Below are 25,602 nucleotides of genomic sequence, written 5' to 3' on the forward strand. Positions count from 1 at the left end.
GAGTATTATTAACCTTAATGCCAATAAATTTAATAACTTAGATGAAATAAACAAATTCCTTGAAAGACTACCAAAGCTCACCCAAAAAGAGATACCAGTTCTTCTATTATACAAATTCTTCCAAAAAATTGAAGAGGTGGAAATACTTCCCAATTCACTCTGTGAGGCCACCATTACTCTGCTACCAAGACGACACAAAGAAATTACAAGAAAAGTACAGACCATATCCCTTATGAAGATAGATTCATAACAAAATTTTAGCAAATCAACCCAACACTATTAGTACAAGGATAATACTTTAAGACCAAGTGCAGAATGCTTAAGACCAGGAATGCAAGATTGGTTTAATACTGGAAAATCAAATAATACAATTCTCTAACATTATATGATTATCTCAGTAGATGCAGAGAAAGTATTTAATAAAACCCAATACCTGTTTCTAATAAAAATGTACAAATATCAACTGAATTTCCATATACTAGCAACAATCTTGGTAAAGATGGGAGTAACTGGAATTCATACACTGCTGGTGGGTATATAAAATGGTACCACTTTGGAAAACAGTTTGGTAGGTTCTCAAAAAGTTAAACATACCTACTGTATGACCCAGTCATTTGAAAGCATATCCATACAAAGATTTGTACATGAATGTTTATAACAGCTTTATTTAAATAGCCAAAAATTGGAAACAATCCAAATGCCCATCATTAGATGAATGGATAAACAAACTGTGGTATATCTATATAATGGAATACTACTCAGCAATAAAAAGGAATAAACTACCAAGAAAATGATTAACTGCAAAATAATTATGTTTTAAGAAAGAAGCCAGGCTCAAAAAAGAGTATACAGTGACAGCAGCTCAGCAGTTGCCTGGGGAGTGGAGGGAGCAAGGAAAGGCAGGATGAAGGAATCACAAAAGGGCACGAAGAAATTTTGGGGTGTTACAGTATGTTTTTCTTGATTGCAGTGATAGTTTCATGGGTGTTTACATATGTCAAAATTCAACAAACTGTATACTTTAAGTTTGTGCAGTTTATTGTATTTCAATTAAAACTCAAGAGAGAAAAAATATCTTGAGAGAGGTAAGAAATTCATAAAATAAGAACATAAAAAAAAAAACAAAACAGGAAAGAATTCTTAGAAGTCATAAATGTGAATGTAAAAATAAAGAAGTTAATAAGAATAGAAAATATCCCAGAAAATAGAATAAAGAGACAGAGACAGAAAAGGGAAAGAAAAAGTAAGAGACATAGAAGATCAATCCTTGGAAGTTCAATATCTAACTATTAGGAATTTCTTAAAGTGAGAGTAGATTATACAGAGAAGAAACAATTATCAAAGAAATATAAGAAATTCTCAGAACTGAGAAATATATATCCAAATTAAAAAGGCCCACTGAGGACTTCCTGGTGGTGCAGTGGTTAAGAATCCCTCTGCCAATGCAGGGGACACGGGTTCCAGCCCTGGTCTGGGACGATCCCACATGCTGCAGAGCAACTAAGCCCGTGCGCCACAACTACTGAGCCTGTGCTCTAGAGCCTGTGTGCCACAACTACTGAAGCCCGCGAGCCTAGAGCCCATGCTCTGCAACAAGAGAAGCCACCGCAGTGAGAAGCCCGCGCACCACAACGAAGAGTAGCCCCCACTCACCACAACTAGAGAAAGCCCGCACACAGCAATGAAGACCCAATGCAGCCAAAAATAAATTAAATAAATAAATTTATTTTTCAAAAAAAAGTAGAATGGTGATTACCAGGGGCTTTGGGGGAGTGGCAGGGGAAGGCTAGTTATTTTTTAACGGGTATAGAGTTTGAGATTTGCAAGATAAAAAAGTTCTAGAGATCTGTTTTACAACAATGTGAATAAACTTAACACTACTAAACTATACACTTAAAAATGGTTAAGATGGTAAATTTTATGTTACTTTTTTTTACCACAATTAAAAAAAAAAGACTAACGGGTCATGTCAGAAAACACATGAGCCCGCTTGAAGGATTTCTCATTGGTCAAAACTGGGACAAATTGAGCATCAAAAAGAATACTGACTATAATTGATTAGAAGACATTGATTTTTTTTAATTCATGAGATAATAGTGATACTAAAAAAAAAATTGAAATCTTCATACAAGTATGCTAGCTAGTACTTGTAGAAGAAACGATATATTTAGAAAACAAACATTTTCTATGCAACTCTGTGTAGTAGCTGATTCCAGCAGAGATCACCAATGAATGCTCAAACCATTAGGTGAACAATTGTTGTGGAACAGGATATTCAAATGGTACCAAGGAATCACCCCACAGATGACTTACTAATTACAAAGGGGAAAATGTACCTTAGAATGGAAAGATAGGGCAGTTAACACTTTAACAAAGTGATCAAACTTAGCATCACTATTAGTAGAACAATCTGTCATTAGGTGGTGCCTCCTTATCTGATATGGGATGAACACACAATGGTACCTATGAATTATTCCAGCTTATTTTAAACGCTTAGTCTGAATCTAATCCCTCCTCTAGACCCAACTTCCAGTTTACAGGAAATATAGGGGATGGAGGAACAAGTTAAACAACGCCAGGAGGAAACAATCAGACGCAATTCAGAAGGTGGGACAAACTACAAACCAAGTGACCTAGATTAAGAGAGACTAAAGAGACAATAACTAAACACATGAACCTTGATTAGATCTTGTTTGAACAATTTACAAGAAGACATTTTTGGGAAAACAGGGGAAACTGGAATATGGACTAGATATTAGATAATTTTAAGAAATTATGATTAAATATAAATTGCCAAGAAACATGTGAAAAATGTTTAACCTCATTAATTATTAAAAAAAATGTTAAAATTTACCTGTCAAATTGGTGACAAAAATTAATACAATTTTTTTGGGCAGGACAATCTGGTAACATGTAATGAAAGTTTTAAAAATGTTTATATACTTTACCCAGCAATTCCACTTCTAGGCATTCATCCTATAGAAATAAGAGTTGTACATAAACATTTATGAACCAGAATGTTCACTGCAGCATTACTAATGAAAATGGACATAAGCTAATTATCAAGATGGAATAATAAATGATACTTCATAATCATTAAAAAATCTTAATTTGAGATATTTAACATGGAAAGGTCCCTAATACATTAAGTAAATGGAAGAGAGTAGTTATATTTTGGGATCTTAGAGGGCAGAACTAGGAACTACCATTGGAAATTATAAGGAAGCACAGTTTGGCTCAATGTAAGGACTAATTTTCTAACAATTAGAATTTTCTGAAAAGAATCTAAAAAAGAATGAACATATGTGTATGTATAAGTGAATCACTTTGCTGTACACCTGAAAGTAATACAACATTGTAAATCAACTATACTGTAATTAAAAAAAAAAAAGAATTTTCTAAGCAATGAATGGCCTGCTTCATGAGGTGATGAGTTCTGCACTATTAGACTCTAAGCAAAGGCTGAAGGGTCACTTGGCAAAGATAATACAGAACAGATTTATATGTTAGGAGATTAAGGAGATCTTAATGGTCCTTTCCTACTCTAAGAATTTATAATCCCATATAAAGTTATCCATTAGCTGGGATGTCAGAAAGGAAGTGGTTGGTATTTCTTTATAAATGCTATTAAAGACCCATGTGGCACTAAACTAAAAAGAGATTATACCTATATTACAATAATAGAGTTGAAGAATGATTTACATTATTCTATTCTGTTATCAATAATATATACATTATTGATAAAGTAAAAGAAGATGATTGATTAACCTAATGGAGAGGATTCGAACTGAATTGATAGGAACTAATTTTGAACCTGCCCCCTATTAATTTCTCTGTGTCTAATAAGGAACCTGAAGTGAAATAGTGAAATAGCACTAAACATCTCAAAGAAGAAGGGCAGGAGACGCTCTGCTCCTTCTTTTGCTTCTAGCTGCCCAGTAATTCATACATAAAGAGAGGAGAGAAAGAATATGCCCACACCCCCCCTGCAATATGGTTTATAAAATCTTTAAATGTTGGATGTATGACTATTAGGCAGTGGAAAGTGACACAGCATTTAGTATCACATTCGGTTCCTGAAAGGCAGAAGCAAGCACTGGAGGCCTATGAAGGTTTTAGAGTAACTGGTAATGTTGAAAATTCTTAGATGTAAAAAAGAAATCCCCCAAAAGATGCACTTAAAAAACCAACCAACCAACCAAACAAAAACCAACCTTTTATTATGGAAAATTTCAAATATACACAAAAGTAGAGAATAGTATAATAAGCCTCCCCCCCCCCAATCACTCAGCTTCATTTATCAACATTTTTGTAAGGCTGTTTTCTCTAATCTTTCAGGTTGAGTTTTTTCATTGTTTTGTTTTTAGATTTAAAAGCAAACACCTGACATCACACTATTTTTACCTATAAAAACTTCAGTATGAGAAGATACACTTCCTTGCTAATAATACTAAATATTTAATAAATGTTAGTTGCTATGGCTAGGTACTGTTCTACGCATTATACTACTACTTTCACGTATAATTTTTCCATAAACTAAGCCTCATTGTTATCTCCATTTTATAAATGAGAAAACTGAGTTTTTACTGGCTCAAGGTCACAAAGCCAGTAAGCAGTGGTGCAAGGATATGAACCCAGAAGTTAACTCTAGCCCAGACTTTGTTTTCCCGACCACTAAAGCAGGCTGACTTTTCTCTATTCTAGTTATTCTAGCCGTTCCTTATGGCATATAGATTGTTGTGATAAAGTGGAAGAGGGACTGCTGAATGAGGAAGAGACTGGAAAAGATGCAATAATATGAGCAGCTGCTCACTGCTCTTCTTGTGAAATTTTCTTTTCTAAATGCCCCAAATGAGAAAGAAAAATGTGATTGGATATCATCATTGTCAACTGCCTAGGATACAAAAGAAAGTAAGTCACCTCATAGAGGGAAAGCAATGATCAAGTCTCTTCCACAGAGGTTGAATATAGACGAACTTCTTTTAATTTGCCCCTCTAGTGACAGCGGGGGGTGGGAGTGGGGATGTCTCTAGTTCCACAAGTCCTTGAGTTCAAGCAAAGTGATCTCACACGTAAGGCCAAGTAATCAGTATGAGCAGTATTTGACTGCTTAATGAAATCTCTGGGTAAAAAATAAAAGGACCCCGGAATATAAAATTCTTCTGGCTGATGTCTCAGAGTTCTAAACCTTTCACTCACAGCCTTATAAAAAGAAAAAAAAACTACTAAGTAATTCAAGATTTGTCAAAGAAAGGGGAGTTCTCCTTTGATCTTCAGCCAAAAATTCTTCTAAAACCCTCCCTACTGATTTACAATAGATCTTAGAGTAACTGAACTACATCATCTTCTCTGTGGAGCCTACCAAGGGCATCCTCCTTCCCCATCTTCCGCTCTGCCCAAGCACAAACAGAAGGGCTCCTTCCCTGCTCCTACTGCATTTTATACATAATTCTACTAGAGCACTAATCAATACTGCAGTGTAATTATCTTTTCCTCTCTGGATTATCAATTCCCAGAGGTCTGAGACCCTATCTTAGTCTTTACATTTCCAATCCCTAATCTTCAAACTGAGCACCACTGAAAGTACTCAAGAAAGGTGTGCTGAATGAATAGAGAAAAAAGCTAAAGATGATAGAATATGGAGTGATCTTTATAAGAAGGAACTGTTTTACCAGTATTTTCTAATATCTACACCTTCAGTACAGTTCACAAGCTTCACTTTAGGAATTTCCCCATCAGCCAATAGTTTAGGATGAATGAATGAAAACATGGACTATAGTCTCTTGAGGGCTGGAGAAAGAATTCAGCCGTTTTGGTTTGCAACAGCTTTTAATGAACTAGGGAGAACTCAGACTGAAGGATCTGGAAGATAGTCAAAGCCTTTCAAGAGCTTTTATTCAGATGCCAAGATGCAAGATGGTATTTGAAATGCCTGCTTTTTACATTTAAATGCTGAAGGCAACAGGGAAAATAATTCCAAATAAAAAACCAATGATTACCAAGCAGTGCCTGGTCGTCCACTACTAATTTTTATTTTTTATTATTTTTTTTCTACTAATTTTTAGACCAAAAAATCCGAAGCAAAAAAATCCCTAGCAAAAAAGGTCTGGTTACAGCCCTCAGCCATGGGGGAGACACTTTTCATGTACTGGTATGAGTCTCCTTGGACCCCTCTCTAATACTGGTTAGCCAAACCACTTTGAGGATTATCTGGTTAGGCAATCCCTTGAAGTAAAAATCTTTGGAAAAGAAGTTATCTTTCTCACCAATTTACAAAAATTCAAGACAAGCTCTCAGTTTAAGCTATATTACACTGGAAAAAAAAAAGTCTCATCACATTTTTTATATGCCATCCTTTGATTACTGTGTTACCTTGGTTAGAGTCCACTGGGTCTTCTATATGAGCAATGACATTCCTGAGATAACTTTGCTTCTGCTTTTCTAGATCTGATGGTGAAAACGTCGGAATATTAGTCCTTGAACAAAGCAAACCAGGAGGAAAAACAATCAGTTAGAACCATGAATATAGTGCTTTGTACAGAGAAGACATATACAGCTGATGGATTAGAACAACTAACTCTCAAAACACTCTCTAAGATCCAATGACAAAAGACAGTGTTAGTCACGTAATATGAAGCTGCAACCAAGTATGGAGTTGAGAGAAAAAAAATAGATATAACCTCCTGTTAACAAGGCATAGGGACTTCCTTGGTGGTGCAGTGGTTAAGAATCTGCTTGCCAGTGCAGGGGACAGGGGTTTAAGCCCTGGTCTGGGAAGATCCCGCATGCTGCAGTGCAACTAAGACCGTGCGCCACAACTACTGAGCCCGCGTGCCACAACTACTGAAGCCCGCGCGCCTAGAGCCCGAGCTCCGCAACAAGAGAAGCCACCCCAATGAGAAGCCCATGCACCGCAACAATGAATAGCCCCCACTCACTACAACTAGAGAAATCCCGCGCACGGCAACGAAGACCCAACGCAGCCAAAAATAAATAATTAATTAATTAAAAAACCAAAACAAGGCATAGCAAAGCAAAGACTGCCTACTCCATAGAGACAGAAAGCATTTGTTGAGTAATTCAAGGTTAGTCAGGAAATAGTTAACTTCATAGAGCCACAGAAAAACTGAATAAGATAAAGACCAAAAAGAACCAGCTGGACCTGGCAATTAAAACATTGGTGACCTTGGCAAGAACAATTTCTGGCCCTCACTCATGCTGATTACACTGTACTAAGGAGTCTGTGGATGAGATAGTGAGTTTATGACTGCTCCAAGTAGCCTTAATTTCCACTGTATACAATTCACAAAGTTCCTTCAAGTCACCAAAGCAAAACAAGAAAAAAAACCCAGAAAACTGGGATTAGGGGTGGTAGGAATAAATTTAGTATCTGTGTAATCAAAAATTTTAAAAGAATCTCGTTGTAAGGAAGCCAATCTGAGTCAACCTAAAAAAACAGCTTTGCTAATTGAAAAGGCCCATGTAGAGATACTGCCATCTCCTGGCAACAAGAGAACAGATTGAAAAGGTGACCCAGATCTGCAAACTCTATAAAATTTTCTCCCCAAGGACAGTTATATGCAAGTTGGGAGAGATGGCTAAATGATTTTCTACATAGTTATATCTTAACATTTTTGTAAAAATTATTCTAACTTCCTATATCTGTGACCAAGTTTCTCCACACGCAGGGAAAGAAATCTTACATTTATACAGTGCTTTCACTAATATGTCTTTTTTTCTCTTCAAAATAACCCTGTGAGGCAGCAGGGAAGGCATCATTAGCCTCATTTTATTGACAAAGAAACCAAGGTCAGAGAATATTTGACTTGTTCAAGGTCACACAGTCATTGGTAGTCCCAGAACTTCAAGTATGCTTACTTCTGGTGCAGGGCTTTTTCCCCACACTAAGGAGAAACTCAGGAGAGGAAGAAAGCAAATGAAGAGAACCAACAGAAACCAGAATACTTCACTATACCATTACCTTGTTTTGGTTTGCAGAACAGGAATGACTTTGCCTAGTCTTTTTTCATGGACCTTCAGCTTTCCAGAATCCTTGTCAAGAACATCCTGCGTTTTTTCAGAGCAGAAAGAATGAAGAAGCAAAGATGGCCCTTAGTTATAACAAAACATCATTTATGGAAATATTCTTGAACTAATGGCTACATAGGCATACTCGTGAACCCTAGTGTGTACTGGGCACTAAGGGAGGTGCTTTAAATGAGATAATGACAGTACTCTCAAGAAAAAAAAAAAAAAACCCTAAGCGGTATGGACTGTTACACCCATTTGACAGATAGGGAATCAGGCTCAAAGAGGTTAGGTAAATTGTCCAAGATTTTTCAGCTCTTCAGTGGCTGACTCAGAGCTGTTTTATCTAATATATACAGCATGGCAACCAAAGATTGAGGCTTAGGCTGAAACCCAAAGAAAGGAGAAATAATAAAATCATCATCATCTTAGTCTATTCAGTAAATGGTTAATTTAGTACTATGTACCAGTTACTGTCAATAAATTATTTAATTAATCTTTACTATACTGTAAAGTATCATTTACTCCAATTTATAGATAAGAAATTGTGAGGAAACAGAGAAGCTAAATAATTTGCCCAGGGTCACAGTGCTAGTCAGGATTCAAACCCCAATTTATTTGAATACAAAGCTCTGCTATACAGCTTCTGAATGAAAATAATTTCATTCTGCTCTTCACCTTGAAAAATATACTTACTTTGTTTGATGAACTGGAAACAACCGGAAACCTCATTTCAAAACTTGATTTATGTGATCCATTTCTCCAGGCTGACCCTGTATTAGGAGTTTCTGAATGGTCCAAGATCTGAGAGAATACAGGTGTAGGTTTCTTACTGTCAGACATATTTTTATCAGAGACAGTTTGTTGAAAGTTACTGTTTGAAAAAGGGAGTGGGGACCCATCATAGGCAGAGTTACTGAGGCTGATCCCTTCAGATTCTGTGCAAATTGTGCTCTCATTTAGGCTAAGACCATCTTCTCTCATCTCTTCTCCAAGGGAGGAGGGTTTTTCAGTAACTTTGGATGTATCAGTCTTGTCCTTATCAAGTACAACATTACAAACTGTTGGATCAAATGGTGCAACTGTAACTTTTATAAGATTCTTTTCTAGTGCAAAGCGTCTGTTCAATGGTTTAGGAGGAGTTGGTCCATGACCAACTGATGTATTTAGTTGAGGTAGTTTGAAGAGGCTAGTGGTCTCAGCTTCTGGTCCCAAGCTGTACAACGAATTTTTCTCTTGGGGAGTATCAAGTGGAATTTGACTCTCTTTCCCTCCCTTCTCAACATTCCTGCTGTCATGGTTAGGCAAGCCTCCTCCCCAAGAAAAGTGCTCATTTGATAGGTCATCATCCTTCAAGAGTTCCTGAATCTCTTCCTCCGTGAAACTGAAATGGCCATCATCTTCCCCATCAGACAGCTCCAGCAAGGAGTCATCCAATCCGTCCTCATCCAAGGAATCCCAAGAAAATGGGGCATTGTCTTTAGGCAAAAGAGAGGTACCAGAAGACTGTTCAGAGGGCACTAGTGAGCACGGCATATCTGGAGAAATAAAAGGCAGTTTCGCTGAGGAACAGGAAATACCCTTATATCAATTCCAATCTGCTCTAGAGAGTGGTGGTGTCTTAGTATTTCAAATTCTTTGCACTATGACTTGTAACATGAGAAAGTTTTAAGATATTTAAGCTTACCAGAATCATGGAAATATATATCAGAACAATGAGATACTTTTTTTCCTATCAAAATGGCAAAAATTAAGATGACACAGTAATCTAGTTTGGTGAGAATGTGAGAAACAAGGATCCTCACACACTATCAGTGACAGTATAAGTCAGTACAATATTTTGTGGAGAGAAATTTGGCAACAGCATTTGACCCAGCAATTTCACTTCTGGAAATTTATCTTGCAGAAGTACCTGTACAAAGGCACACAGATACATTTACAAAGATGTTCAAAGCAGCATTATTCAAAACATCCAAGTATTGGAAACAACCTGAATGTCCATCACCAGAACTGTTCAGTAAAATCATGGTACACTCATGTTATAGAATACTTTACAATTATTTAAAAACACAATGAAGTGGATCTGTATATACTTTACAATTATTTAAAAACACAATGAAGTGGATCTGTATATACTATCATGGAATAATATCTATAACATACAAACAAAATAAATATGTATGTAAAATGTTTGGATTTTCACAGTTTACACTTTTTAGAAAGCAAACATGTATTACTTCTGAAAATGAAAAACAAAAAAAACTTTAAGCATACAATAAGATAAAGAATTGTCTTTCATACTGTGTGGAGCTGCTGGTGTGATCTCTGCCTTTGCCACGAGACCAAATGGAAAAAGGGTTCAGCTCCTGCTAGCTGTTCTTTTCAGGAGACTTGTCAAAATGATTGACTCCCACCTTCCTGCAGGCACAAAGAAAATTAGAGGATCTTCTCATCACTTTCAACTCTGCTAATTACAAAGTCAACTGCATTATGCTTTAAGGTGCTCCATCTATTAATTTTGATCTTGATTTTTTTTAAATACCACAAAGTTGGATTTCGAGTCAAGAACATCAAAGAAAAACCTTTAGAGGAAAAATTATGCAACTAAGGAACTAATTTTCCTCCTCCCAACAATACTTTCTTAAGAATATCATTTGCTCTAGTAAGATGAGTACTGTCTTGAGTCCAAAGACCTGGGTTGTTGTCCTGGTTCTGTCAATAACCAGCTGTGATAATTTGGGCAAGCCACTTAACCAGGGACTTGTTTCCTCATTTACAAAATAGGGAAGGGATGGAGAACAGGGATTAGGTGATGTCTAAGATTCCCCCAAGATCTAAAAGTTATTATTATGACCATACATATAAAAGCTATAATTATGACCATACATAATACATACGATATATGTATTATGACCATACATATATACATATATAATTATGACCATACATTTTCAATACATATATAAACACAAAGAACAGGTCTGGAAAAATACAATGCAAAACTGATGACTGTCATAACCTGCGGGGGAATCCTGAGAGGACAAGGGGAGACTTTAGTATTTTACTTTTTTACTTGAATATTTATATATTACTTGTATAATTAAAACCTAGTTCTTAAATAGCTAATGACGGACCTAATCTCTAATTATTTTCTAGATGGCAAAGGTGATAGAAAGCTGATATTTACATATCACATGTCAACAGCTAAGAAGCTATAAGAAACACTTAATCACCAAACTCAATAATTTGGAAAATTCTTGTAGCCTTTTAACTGTGAATTCTCCCCCACCCCACTTCCCTCCCTGAATTTTAGTTTTGGTTCATGCACTCTTTCAGGAAACATTTTCTGAGCTACTATCCTCACACAGCACTGAGCTAATTTGTCTCTATAAGTTTTCTAAGAAATAAAGATATGATTTCCACCCTCAAGGAATGTATAATCTTCCTACAGAGACAACACTGAAAGTTACGTACCAATATGAGAAAATACAAAATGCTATGGACAATAAAGTACTATAGAAAGAGGGAATTCCCTGGTGGTCCAGTGGTTAGGACTCCATACTCTCACTGCCTAAGGCCCAGTTTCAATCCCTGGTCGGGAAACTAAGATACAACAAGCCGCGGGGCGGGGCGCAGCACAGCGGGGTGGAGCGGGGTGGGGGGAAGTACTAGAGAAAGTTAGAAGGAAATGGGAAGGATTATAGAATTTTAGAATTAGAAGGGACCTATGTAATGTATAGCATGGTGACTATAGTTAACAATAGTGTATTTTTTTATTTTAAAGTTGCTAAGAGAGATCTTAAAAGTTCTTATCATTAGAAAAAAAAATTCCTGTGTGAGGTAATGTATGTTAACTAAACTTATTGTGGCAACCATCTTGCATTATGTACATATATCAAATCACGTTGTATAACTTAAACTAATACAATGTTATATGGCAATTATATCTCAAAAAAACTGGGGGAAAAACAAGTTAAAGAAAAAGGCTTGTCCGGGCTTCCCTGGTGGCGCAGTGGTTGAGAGTCCGCCTGCCGATGCAGGGGGCGCGGGTTCGTGCCCCGGTCCGGGAAGATCCCATGTGCCACAGAGCGGCTGGGCCCGTGAGCCATGGCCGCTGAGCCTGCACGTCCGGAGCCTGTGCTCCGCAACGGGAGAGGCCATGACAGTGAGAGGCCCGCGTACCTCAAAAACAAACAAACAAAAAAAAAAAAAAAAAAAGAAAAAGGCTTGTCCATCTTAGAGATGAGATGGGACAAAAAGGGAAGAAATATTAAGCACCTGTTATAAACTACGCACTGTGAGACACATTTTACAACTCTAACCCCTCAATATAACTCTATAACACAGATCTTATCAAAGAAACTAAGCTGTTATAATTAAACTTAAGAGTTGCCATGGCTTTTTATCTTATTTTACCAATATTTCAGCAATTGGGAGACAGTTCTAGGCACTGAAGCAGGTGTCTCTATGAAAAGTAATTTCTCTGCCCAGTGACTGGGTTATATTATAGAGTGAAGTTATTTCTTTAGGCAGCAGTTAAGAAAAAAGTTTACTTTTGGAAAACTTTTTCTTTTACTTAACGAAGTTTGTGGGTGTCAAGCACAAGTATCACAGGCACAGGGGTTAAGCAGCCACATTTCCGAGAGAAGCTCTTTCTGAGCCACCACCCCCACTCTCCAACTCTTTCCAAAAGGTCTAGTCCTGGGAGTTCCCAGGCAGTCCAGTGGTTATGATTCCGCACTTCCACTGCAGGGGGCACGGGATCCCAAATGCAGCATGGTGCCGCCAAAAAGAAAAATGAAACAAACAAACAAAAGGTCTAGTCCAAGCACTTGCTTAATCAAATGAAGAGTTCAATACATTTTCACTTTTGGGAAACTAAAGTTCAGAGGCATTTAGTATACCAAGTATACAGAGCTAATATGCTAGAACAAGGATCCAAACCCAAGTCTAATGCCAAAGACAATGTTTTTTCTTGTTTTTTTCTACCACCCTTGTGATAGACTTGCCCTGGATCAGTAAGCAAATGGCAGAGCCTTCTACATTCAGTACACTCTCTAATATACTACGAAGGATGCAGACATCAAAGAGGGCTTTTGGTCCCTTGGCAAAAATAATTTAAGCCACCTTATTTTGCACAGGCTTCCCTTGATTTCCTAAGTGGAATGGAATAACATGAGAAATAACTGTGAATGTGGCCAAACCTCATTGGAAGAAAAACATCACTACTTGCAAACTTTACTGTGCACACAAAGGACCACTATTCTTCATAACCACTGAAAGCATCAATTCCTATGCCACATGACATCCACAGGCACAGAGCTGGCTCTTCTGAGCTTCTCTCATAGAATGTTCCAATAGGTCTAGGAGCAAAAGCATGCAGAATACCATATATGTATAACATTTAACTTTCACAAATCATTCTCTTCACAATTTTATTTCCTCATTTTAAAAAATACTTTTTATTATAATTTAAAACATATACAAAAACAGCGTAATAGTATAATGAATTCCCACATACGCATCATACAGCTCCAACAACTATCGACCCATAACTAACCTTGCCCCATCCACTTCCCCCTTTACCAGATTATTTTGAAGCAAGTCCCAGGAATCACATCATTTCATCTGTAAATAACAAGAATTCCTCATCATAAAATATCCAGTTCATATTTCCAGCTATTTTATAAATGTCATATTTTTTAAGATTAAAAAAAACCAGTATCCAAATAAAGGCCATATATTGCAATCGGCTGATAGGTCTTGTGAGTTTTTTAATCTACAGATTCCCATCTTTTTTTTCTTACAATTTATTTGTTAAACAATAACATAAATTGTGTATGGATACATATATATACATCATTAAATAGAAATAAGGAACACCAAGTTCAGGATAGTGACTACCTCTGGTGGTGGGGAGGGAAGAGGAATGGCAAGGGGGTGTGAGTAGGTTCAATTCTATCTGTAATGTTTTATTTCTTTAAAAAACATTAATAAGAAAAGACCTAAAACAATAAAGCTAGGTGGTGGGTATAACAGTATTCGTTATTGTTACATGGTATAACTATAATTTTTATATGCTTGAAATATTTAATAATAAAAACATTTTAAAATTAAGAAGTCAGTGGGGAAAGATACAATGATTATATTCTGAAGTTTCAAATGTCCTCCCTTGTAAAATAGGGACCATCACAGTACCTACCTCATAAGGCTGTTGCAAGAATTAATGAGATCATGAACATCAAAGTACTTAGCATACTACAGGCACAACGTAAAAGTTAAATTAGTAGTGGCTGGTTATTATTTTACCCCACCATCATCATCTCCCTGACCCCTGAAGAGTCAGTCAGTCTTAAGATAAGCACAGTAATGGTAGGAAAAGATTGTTAAACCGATAGGAAACTTCCCCTGGTCCCTGCTTGTTAAGAAATTATTCAGTATGCTCTAATCCCTTCTAATTTAACCCAGCATCTTGTCAACCACACTGTCACAATAAATTGGTTAAAGATGAGGCCGTATGGACATTTGAAATATCAGGCAAATTCTGCAAATTAACGGTCACTGAAGTGAGACACTGGACTAAAATTCAGAGACCTCTGTATTTCACTTGAAGTCTCTGAACCTCAATACAGATGAGAACACCATTCTGAAAAATGGGGGATAATTAGTCACTGTTAACTTCAAACACAGATTATCATGAGGATCAAATGAGGGGATGTTTATGAAAGCATTCTAAACCTAAAAGCCTTATACTAATGAAAGTTGATATTTAATGAATCTGCAAGGGAGGAAAAATAATCCCGGATAAAACTGAAGTTCTAAAGTGAAGTTCCACAAGACAGCCTTAGTACTTCCCTGTCTGCCATTCCACCATCACCTGCCTTTCTTGGCACTTGCTTTGTAGTGATCTGAAATATGAGGATCTCCTTATTTTTAAAGGAAAAATATTTTCACCATCTCCCAAATCTATCTCTTAATTCTCTGCTCCCCATCCCTTCTGTGACCCTATTCTGTCCTTCCATGTCTCTCTCACCTGTCCACCCCCCTCTTCACACTTCAGTTTACCACCCCCTCCCTCTGTTCTCTAACCTCCTGGTTGCAACTTCAGAAACTGGCTCCCTTTCTATTTTTATCGTACCTAAGAAAACCTACTGCCTTAAAGCACAAAGCCTTATTTTATTAAGGCCACGAAAACTGCAACACCAGACACAACCCCACATCCCTCTTTCAAGGCTCTAAAGCCAAGACCATTACCAAGCTGGATCTGACAGGTATGGCCAAGGGAAAGGATTATTTCCAAGAGACCGGACTTCCCCAATGACCTTTAATTTCCAACCTTTCCTACATGCAATACATGTGAGACATACAGCACTAAAGGCACTCAGTAGGCTTTATCACTCCATAAAACGGCCATAAAGTTTAATCAAAATCAAACTGAACTGAAATTATCTGAGAATTCTGCAATGCCCTTTGCCGTAAACACTGCAGGACAGAAAAACGACCCAGGACTGGAAATCTCTGCTTGAGGTAACGTTTCGCTTAGATAAGGGTGCCAGGACATCATCCCACATGGGCATAAAGACAAAATACTTCCCAGCTGCAGCAACAGGTTTCTTTTTAAAAAGAAAATGTCTTTTAAATGATTTAGATAGGTTTGCTAAAGCTCGAAGCCTCTAACAAATCCACAGGAAACGAGGTCAGGTTGGGGCAGCAGGAACGCAACTCAATCACTTCCTCTCCGGGGCCCACCCTGCAGTGCCAACTGCCCGCCCTCCAGCCCAGGAAGGAACCGGTGCCGCCTCCAGTCCTACAGCGCTAGGAGGAAGGGGAATCGCAGTTCACCCTTCGTAGGATACGGCTTGTCCGCCCCCAGCTCTCCCTCAGAAGCGCTGCGACACTGCATCGCCCTCGGGGCTGGGCCTTCGCACTTCCCGCCTCCGGCTCCCCTCCTCCCAAAAGACCAAGAGTTCCCGCCTCCCGGGAAAGGCGGGAGAAGCGCGGGGCTTGCTGCCCACCCCTCCCCCAGCAGGAGCAAAAGCGGCCCGCCAGCAGGCCAGCGCAGTGCACCCCCACCCTGCGATGGCTGCCCACCCCACACCTCAGCTGGACCCGGGCCTCCGCTCCCCCCTGGGGCGGCTCAGCCTCTCCACCCCCCAGCCCCCCGCTCGCAAGGCGCGGACAGAAAGACCGCGATCTTCTGCCTACCGACACCCTCCCGGCCCCGTGGGGTAGAGGGCAGAAGCACTCCCTCCATCTCCACCTCCAGCCCCCCCGCCCCCCCGGGTAGGGAGAACGGACCTCACTCCCCCTCTCGGGTAACCAGACGGCCTCCCTTTGCCTCGGCAGGGTGAGGGGCATCTATCGCCCGCCGACGTGGAGGTGGGGGGCAGAGACACTCCCCCCCCCCCACCGCCATCACCTCAGAAACGACAACAAGCCCTTCTCCCGCCAGGGTGAGGGCCTCTCAACCCCTCAACGGGGCGGACGGCTTGCGCGGCCCTCTGGAGAAGCAACAGGCGACCCCATCCCCCTCCCAGCCGAGGTACGCCGACCCCCTCGTCCCTCAGCTGTTCACCTCCAGAAGCCGGGCCCAAGCCTAGGTGAACGACTGCACCTCACTCCGCCCCCTGCGCCATTTTATCGCCCCCTCCCCGACCTCCCCCACCGCGAGGCTGCCGGGCCAGCGCCAGGGGGAGGGCAAACAGGCAGTGATTGGCAGGAAACCGCCCCGCCTCTCAGAAGGTTGTGCCCCGCGCAGGCGCCGCAGCTCCGCCCTCCGCACCGCTTACCCCACCTACTGGCTCCACCCCTTTTCGTCTCATCGACCGGCTCGACTTTTCGCTGCTCCTGACTCTTTCCTGGCTGCTGGTAGGAGGACAAGGGTCCAGGCCGAGCAAGCCGAGCGACGAGTTCAGCTGATGCAACCTAACTGGACCTGCGTGACAGTTCCCGGCACGCGGCGGCGGCGGCGGCGGCGGCGACCGAGAAAGGGGCGCGAGTGCTGGGCTCAGGGCGGGAGACGGAGGGGACAGAGCCATGGGGGACGCTCTGAGCCCTGAAGAGAAGCTGCACCTTATCACCCGGAACCTGCAGGTTGGGCCTCGGGGTTGGAAGTGCGCCGTTGGGGACTGGGGGCCGGAGGTCCAGTGATCCTGAGCCCCGCTACGGGGTCATAAGTGTGTGAGGCCGGGGACTCCGCGCCGAGGCCGCCCTGAGAGAGATTGCAGTCCTCACTGCCCGTCGGTCAGTCCCACAGAAATCACAGTAGGCTCACCTCCAGTGTGCAGTTACTTGTGTTGAGCCAGGCTTCGAATCCAGGGCTCCCACCCCACCCACCCTATTATGTGCCAGGCGCGGTGCTAGGCGCTGGGGGATACGTCGGGCGGACCCTGCCCTCCCAGAGCATGTCTGGAGGAAATCAGACGTTTAAAATGACCCATAATCCAAACATTTAATTACAGTCGAAACAAGTACTGGAAGGTACATTACGCGGAGATCTTTTTTGAAAGGAAGTTTCGGGGGAGGGCCGGGGGCAGTGTCAGGGAAAGCTGAGGAAGTGACCTCTAAACTGCGCCCTGAAGGATGCGGATCACTTCTTCACTCCACATGTGTTCCTGCTGGTTCCAGGCACTGAAGGAGTAGAAGTTAACCAGAATACTGGGGGCTAAAAACGTGTCAGGTAGAAGGAACCCAGGTCAAGATCCAGAGGGAAGAAAGAACCCTGTGGTTCAGAGAGAAGGCTAACTTGGCTGGAGTAGAGGAAGCAAAATGCAGACCAAGCACTAGGAAATATTTATGTTGCTCATTCCCTTGACTCAGGCCTCTACTGTCACGCTGCCTGGAAGGCCTTTCTTGGCCACGTTATTTAAATAACAAACCGCTGCCACCAGAACTGCCACATCCCTTGCTCTGCCTTTTGTTGTTTCTCCATAGAACTTACCACTATCTGACATCCTATACATTTTACGTGTTTGTTTAGGAGGCACAGGCAGGGACCAGGTCATGAAGGCCTTGTAAGCTATGTTTAACACTGGGGTTTTAGAAAGGGCAGTGGTTACATTAGTTGGGCCACAGCTAGCTTTTCTCTTTTTATGAGATACAAGTAACATATCATAAAATCCACCCTTTTAAAGTGTGCAATTCAGTGGTTTGGTTTTGTTTTGTTTTGTTTTTTTTGCGGTACACGGGCCTCTCACTGTTGTGGCCTCTCCTGCTGCGGAGCACAGGCTCCAGACGCGCAGGCCCAGCGGCCATGGCCCACGGGCCCAGCCACTCCACGGCATGTGGGATCCTCCCGGACTGGGGCACGAACCCATGTACCCTGCATCGGCAGGCGGACTCACAACCACTGTGCCACCGGGGAAGCCCAATTCAGTGGGTTTTGATGTAGCAACAGGGTTGTTCAATTATCACCATTATTTAATTCCAGAACATTTTCATCATCAAAAATAACCTGTACCCATTAGCAATCACTGACCATTCCTCCCATCTCCCCAGCCCTAGGGAAACATGAATCTGCTTTCTGTCTCTAATTTGCCTGTTCTAAACATTTCATATAAATGGAATCATAATATGTGGCCTTTTGTGTCTGGCTTATTTCACTTAGCATAATGTTTTCAAGTTTCATCCATGTTGCACTTATCAGAACTCTATTCCTTATGACGGCTGAATAATATTCCATTATATGAATATACTACATTTTGTTTCTGCATTTGTCAGTTGATGGACATTTGGGTTATTTTCACTCATAATTTGATCTTAACCAGAGATTCTTGCATGCTTCCCTTTAGGCAGATCCTTTGTTTCCTAACCTCTCTCCATAAAATAAAGAGAGGTTGGGAAGAAATGGCACACAAAGCTAGTGGCATTGACTTACTCAGGTTTTAAAGGGTAAGTGATATGACCTTTCCTTGAGTAGTGAAAACTCTCCAAGTATCCAAATAGTCAGCGGCTCAGAGGATCAGCCTCCAGCTGGCTTGGAACACAAGATTTTAACAAATCCTACTAATAGGTGATTCAAACCAGCAAAACAATTTTTGTCTTTCATGGCTTCCAACAGCCCCCCACAAACCGTCACCTGAAGAAACACTAAAATCTCTTATCAGCAGCATACTAGCCTATTAGGATTTTTCCAATATTGTCTTAGGGCAAAAGGAAATTATTATTAAAGTATTTAAATAGGTGAATGAGTTAATCAAACTTTGGTTTTTAAAGACCTCTCTGGCTTCCTTTTGGGACATGGATTGGAGAGAACAAGAATAGATATGGGAGACCTGTTAAGAGGCTATTACGGTTATCTTGGTGTGATCTCTAATGATGGCCAAGGCTAGGTTGGTGGTGTAGAGGCGGAAAGAAGTAGGAGGACCTAAGAGCTGTTTCAGAGTAACTTATGCAACTCAGTGAATGATAGTACCATTTATTGCACTGGGGTGAAACTAAGTGAAAAAGATGGTTGGGGAGTGAGGTAAGAAGGTGAAAGCATGAGTTTAATTTTGCACGTGTTGTGTTTGAATTAACTGGGTTGATAACAAGTACATGTATATAGGTGTGAGCAGGAGATTTGGTAGTTACTAGCTCATAAGTAGTAATTGAAGCAACTGAAGAGGATCAGTTAGGGAGAATGTAGAGTAAGAAGAGAAGTGATAGGGCCCCAAGGATTGCTATTATTTAAATGATTAGGAAGAAGAACAGCTGCAAAGAAAATTGAGTCCCAGCAGCCAGAAAAGTAGGAGGAAAACTAAGACAGTAAAATAGAGAAAACCAAAAGAGGAGATTGTTTCGGGGGGAGTGAGGACTAAAAAGTATTCACTGAATTTAGCAACACGGAGGCCATCTGTGATCTTAGCAAGAGCATTTTCAGTGGTGTGATGCTGTGTAGAATTCAGACTAGAAGGGGAGATAAGGAATGGAGAGCAGAGTAAGAGACACCTTTCAAGAAATTGGCTGTGAAAGGAAGGAGCATGAGCTAAAAGTAGACGGAGGGGAAGATACGGTTAGAGACATGCTCCATTCCCCTAACATCAGTGTCTGCACTGGAGTGGTACTGGCAAGAGCATCGGCTTCATTTGGCTGTCACTCAGCACTGAGAGCCTGGCTAGACCTCCCTGCTGGCTCTGAGCCTGGACCCTCAGTGAAACATACCTTTGTTTTCCTTGTCACAGGGTAAAGGATGAGCAAGGTGGGGCACTGGCATTAAACCAGCTCTTCTGCTTCCACAACAGGAGGTTCTCGGGGAAGAGAAGGTGAAGGAGATACTGAAGGAGCGGGAACTTAAAGTTTACTGGGGGACAGCAACCACAGGCAAACCACATGTGGCTTACTTTGTGCCTATGTCTAAGATCGCGGACTTCCTGAAAGCAGGATGTGAGGTAAGAACTAATGTTATAAAGCAAGCAGTTGCCCTTGGGCAATGGCCAAAAGAGAGACTTAACAAGACTTACCTCACTTGTTTGGAGGTACTTGGACGAATTCACATTTTGATGGCCCCTTATCTCTTATGCCCAGGTAACAATTCTGTTTGCGGATCTTCACGCGTACCTGGATAACATGAAGGCCCCATGGGAACTTCTAGAACTCCGAACCAGCTATTATGAGAATGTGATCAAGGCAATGCTGGAGAGCATTGGGGTACCCTTGGAGAAGCTCAGATTCATCAAAGGCACTGATTACCAGCTCAGCAAGTAAGTGCTCAGTCATCCACCCTCCTTGTGGCTCTGGTGCTCCTAGCTAGTTACAGGCCTGGGGAGTCAAGGATTAGAAGTTGTTGGGCTCTACCTGTTAAGAACCATTAAAAATTGTATACACTTTGTCCTTTTAATTCATCCATCAAAAATCTACTGACTAGTAAATGCCTCGGTACCATACTGTTTGCTGGAAATATAAGTGTAACCACAACAAAGTCCTTGGCCTTGCAGACCTCACAGCATATGGGAGAGTGGTGAAAAACTCAGTCTCACTTTCTCCTTCCAGCCTCAGCAAATAATGATAAAAGAAATGTGAAAGAAAAATTTATATTTGTAACATTAACATACATATAATTTTATGTCCTAATTTTTTAATGTACAGTTTCCTAAGTAACTGCCGCCCACTCCCCCATCCCCTGCCCGCTGCCTCATAGTTTCCACATTCTTTAATTTTTTTAACCTCTCAAATAAGCCATGTATCACTCTAATGGTCGCTTTTGCATTTAAACCCTTAGAACAACTTTTTAAGGTAAGCATTGTTCTATCCTATTTCACAGATAAGGAAATAGATTCAGATTTAACTTTCCCAAGTTCATGCAGCCAGTAAGTAAAAGGACCATCATGTGAACCCAGATCTTGCTTACAAGTTGATTTCTTTTTTTACTTCATCTAACTTAACTTTCTTTACATTCCCCACTGTTGGACATTTAGAGTTTTAAATAAAGCATATACCTCAGAGATATTGCAGGTTTGGTTCTAAACCACCTCAATAAAGTACATATCACAATAAAGGGGGTCATATGAATATTTTGATTTCCCAGTGCATATAAAAGTTATGTTTACACTATACTGTAGTCTGTTAAGTGTGCAGTAGCATTATGTCTAAAAAAAAAAATGTGTGTGCCTTAATTTAAAAATACTTTGTCATGGGCTTACCTTTTGGCATAGTGGTTCGGAATCCACCTGCCAATGCAGGGGACATGGGTTTGAGCCCTGGTCCGGGAAGATCCCACCTGCCATGGAGCAACTAAGCCCATGCGCCACAATTACTGAGCCTGTGCTCTAGAGCCCACGAGCCACAACTACTGAACCTGCGCACGAAGAGCCTGTGCTCCGCAAAAAGAGAAGCCACTGCAATGAGAAGCCCATGCACCGCAATGAAGAGTGGCCCCCGCTTGCCGCAATTAGAGAAAAGCCCGCATGCAACAAAAAAGACCTAACACAGCCAAAAATAAAATAAATTTTAAAAATAGATTAATTAAAAAATAAAAACACTTTGTTGTTAAAAAAATGCTGACCATCATCTGAGCCTTCAGCAAGTCATAATCTTTTTGCTGGTGGAGGGTCTTGCCTTGGTGTTGATGACTGCTGACTGATCAGGGTGATGGTTATTGAAGGTTGGGGTGGCCGTGGCGGTTTTTTAAAATAAGACAACAGTGGAGTTTGTCACATCAATTGACTCTTTCACAAACAATTTCTCTATAACTTGCAATACATTTTCACAGCATTCTACCCTCAGTAGAACTTCTTTGAAAATTGGAGTCAATCCTCTCAAACCCTGCCACTGCTTTATCAACTAAGTTTATGTAATCTTCTAAGTCTTTTGTTGTCATTTCAACAGTCTTCATAGTATCTTTTTAAAATTTTATTTATTTTTTTATATAGCAGGTTCTTATTAGTTATCCATTTCATACATATTAGTGTATACATGTCAATCCCAATCTCCCAATGCATCCCACCACCCCCCACCACCACCACTTTCCCCCCTTGGTGTCGATATGTTTGTTCTCTACACTTCATAGCAACTTCACCAGGAGTAGTTTCCATATCAAGAAACCACTTTCTCCTCTCATCCGTAAGAAGCAACTCCTCATCCGTTTAAGTTTTATCATGAAATTGCAGCAATTCAGGCTCCACTTGTAGTTCTAGTTCTCTTGCTGTTTCCACCACATCTGCAGTTACTTCCGGCACTGAAGTTTTGAACCCCTCAATTTCACCCCTGAAGGTTGGAATCAACTTCTTCCAAATCCTGTTCATGTTGATGTTTTGACTCCTTCCCATGAATCACAAATGTTTTTAATGACATCTAGAATGGTGAATCCTTTCCAGAAGGTTTTCAATTTACTTTTCCCAGATCCATCAGAGGAATAGCTGTCTAGAATGGTGAATCCTTTCCAGAAGGTTTTCAGTTTACTTTTCCCAGATCCATCAGAGGAATAACTGTCTATGACAGCTATAGCCTTACGAAATGTATTTCTAAAATAATGACACTTAAAAGTCGAAATTACTCTTTGATCCACAGGCTGCAGGATGGATGTTGTGTTAACAGGCATGAAAACAACATTGTCATTGTGCATCTCTGTCAGAGCTCTTGGGTGACCAGATGCATTGTCAATGAGCAGTAATGTTTTGAAAAGAAACTTTTTCTGAGTAGTAAGTCTCAATGGTGGGCTTAAAATATTCAGTAAACCATGTTATAAACAAATGTGCTGTCACCTAGGCTTTGTTGTTCCATGTATACATCACAGGCAGAGTAGATTTAGCATAATTCTTAAGGGCCCTAGGATTTTTGGAATGATGAATGAGCACTGGCTTCAAGTTAAAGTTACCAGCTATATTTGCCCCTAACAGCCTGTCCTTGAAGCTTTGAAGCCAGGCACTGACTTCTCTCTTGCTATGAAAGTACTAGGTGGCATCTTCTTCCAATATAAGGTGGTTTCGTCTTCATTGAAAATCTGTTGTTTAGTGGAGCCACCTTCATTAATTATTTTACCTAGATCTTCCAGGTGACTTGCTACAGCTTCTACATCAGCACCTGCTTCTTCACCTTGCACTTTTATGCACTTTTATGTAAACCTCATGAAGTCTGAAGCTCGCAAAACTATTGATTTCACTATGGCAAAAAATTTCAGCTTGTTGAAGGCTCAGATGATGGTTAGTGTTTTTTAACATTTATTAATTAAGGTATTAGATTTTTTTAAATAAGGTATTACATTTTAAATAAGGTATTACATTTTTTTAGGCATAATGCTATTGCAAACTTAATAGACTACAGTATAGTGTAAACATAACTTGTATATGCACTGGGAAACCAAAAATCTGTGTGACTCACTTTATTACAATATTCATTTCCTTGCAGTTGTCTGAAACTGAACCCACAATATCCCCAAGGTATGCCTACAATATGAAAGATCACTGATCACAGATCACCATAACAAATATAATAATAATGAAAAAGTTTGAAATATTTAAGTTACCAAAATGCGACACAGAGACATGAAGTGAGCAAACACTGTTGGAAAAATGGCGCCAATAGACTTGCTTGATGAAAGGAGTTTGCCACAAACCTTAAATTTTTAACAAACACAGTATTTGCAAGGCACAATAAAGTGAAGTGCAGTAAAACCGAGGTCTGCCTCTACTAAGAAATTCACCCAGAATACAGCCCAGAGAGATGGACAAAAAAACTGTAAGCATGGTTGAGATGTGGATAAGAACTTTTGTTTCCAACAATCTGGCAGACTAGGTACTCTGACCAACCTTCCTGCTGAAAAACATTTTTTTTAATTTATTTATTTAATTTATTTATTTTTGGCTGTGTTGGGTCTTCGTTGCTGTGCACGGGCTTTCTCTAGTTGCAGCGAGTGGGGGCTACTCTTTTGTTGCGGTTCACAAGCTTCTCATTGCGGTGGCTTCTCTTGTTGCAGAGCATGGGCTCTAGGCGCATGGGCTTCAGTAGTTGTGGCTCCCAGGCTCAGTAGTTGTGGCTCATGGGCTCTAGAGCGCAGGCTCAGTAGTTGTGGTGTACAGGTTTAGTTGCTCTGTGGCATGTGGGATCTTCCTGGACCAGGGCTCGAACCCACGTCCCCTGCATTGGCAGGTGGATTCTTAACCACCACGCCACCAGGGAGACCCTGAAAAGCATTTTTAAAATGCTGCATAAGGGACTTCCCTGGTGGTCCAGTAGTTAAGAATCCACGTTCCAATGCAGGAGACGAGGGTTCAATCCCTGGCTGGGGAACTAAGATCCCATATGCTGCAGGGCAACTAAGCCTGCCGGCACTTTAGAGCCTGCATGCTGCAACTACTGAGCCCGCTCCCTATGGAGCCTGCATGCACTCCACAACTAAAGAGAAGCTGGCGTGCTGCAGCTAAGACCTGATGCAGCCAAATAAATTAAAAAAAAAATGCTGGATAAAATATTTTTAAAGTTTCCTAGATGCTTCAAATAAATGAATTGGCAAATTAGTCAAGAATACTCAGTGGCGGGCTTCCCTGGTGGCACAGTGGTTAAAAATCCTCCTGCCAGTGCAGGGGACACGGGTTCAAGCCCTGGTCTGGGAAGATCCCACATGCCACGGAGTAACAAAGCCTGTGCGCCACAACTACTGAGCCTGTGCTCTAGAGCCAGTGAGCCACAACTACTGAAGCCCGTGTGCCTAGAGCCCGTGCTCCACATCAAGGAAGCCACCACAACGAGAAGCCTGCTCACCGCAATGAAGAGTAGCCCCCACTCGCTGCAACTAGAGAAAGCCCGCGCACAGCAACAAAGACCAAACTCAGCCAAAAATAAATAAATTTGTTTATTTTTTTTTTAAAAAAGAATACTCAGTGTCCAGAAACCAAGTGAAAGTGGAAATACAAAGAGATTTGTATTTCAGTTAATCTAAGATGCTTTCAAAAATACTGCTAATTAGAGACTTCCCTGGCAGTCTAGCAGTTAAGACTCTGCACTTCCACTGCAGGGGGCACGGGTTCAATCCCTGTCAGGGAACTAAGATTCTACATGCCATGTGGCACAGCCAAAAAAATAAAATAAAAACAACAAAAAAAAGCATTGCTAATTAATCTATGACATGCCTTTATTTTAAAAAGTCACCTAGATTTCAGA

The 25,602-nt window shown here is 40.7% G+C and overlaps 2 protein-coding genes across 11 annotated transcripts in view; one reads left to right on the forward strand and one right to left on the reverse strand.

The window, feature by feature from the left end:
• Positions 1-16,720, reverse strand: part of S100PBP (S100P binding protein) — a 32,039-nt gene extending 15,319 nt beyond the window's left edge. Inside the window, exons 1-6 of one of the 6 annotated variants that reach the window (XM_033838658.2) lie at positions 16,604-16,680; positions 13,589-13,656; positions 10,330-10,446; positions 8,725-9,566; positions 7,982-8,067; positions 6,373-6,476 (exon numbers count right to left, since the gene is read on the reverse strand). In XM_033838658.2, the coding sequence (XP_033694549.1) occupies positions 6,373-6,476; positions 7,982-8,067; positions 8,725-9,564 (1,030 nt within the window). In that variant the 5' untranslated portion in view covers positions 9,565-9,566; positions 10,330-10,446; positions 13,589-13,656; positions 16,604-16,680. Of the gene's footprint in view, positions 1-2,948; positions 2,977-6,372; positions 6,477-7,981; positions 8,068-8,724; positions 9,567-10,329; positions 13,392-13,588; positions 16,235-16,603 lie in introns of those variants that run through there. The other 5 variants (XM_033838662.2, XR_012326201.1, XM_033838663.2 and 2 more) reach the window with 5 other exon arrangements.
• Positions 16,721-16,915: 195 nt separating this feature from the next.
• YARS1 (tyrosyl-tRNA synthetase 1) overlaps positions 16,916-25,602 on the forward strand; it is a 30,783-nt gene continuing 22,096 nt past the window's right edge. Inside the window, exons 1-3 of one of the 5 annotated variants that reach the window (XM_033838629.2) lie at positions 16,916-17,121; positions 20,250-20,396; positions 20,533-20,708. In XM_033838629.2, the coding sequence (XP_033694520.1) occupies positions 17,065-17,121; positions 20,250-20,396; positions 20,533-20,708 (380 nt within the window). In that variant the 5' untranslated portion in view covers positions 16,916-17,064. Of the gene's footprint in view, positions 17,122-20,189; positions 20,397-20,532; positions 20,709-25,602 lie in introns of all 5 variants that reach the window. The other 4 variants (XM_033838644.2, XM_033838636.2, XM_033838623.2 and 1 more) reach the window with 4 other exon arrangements.

Source organism: Tursiops truncatus, chromosome 1 (assembly GCF_011762595.2).
Source record: "Tursiops truncatus isolate mTurTru1 chromosome 1, mTurTru1.mat.Y, whole genome shotgun sequence".
NCBI classification, from domain to species: Eukaryota; Metazoa; Chordata; class Mammalia; order Artiodactyla; family Delphinidae; genus Tursiops; species Tursiops truncatus.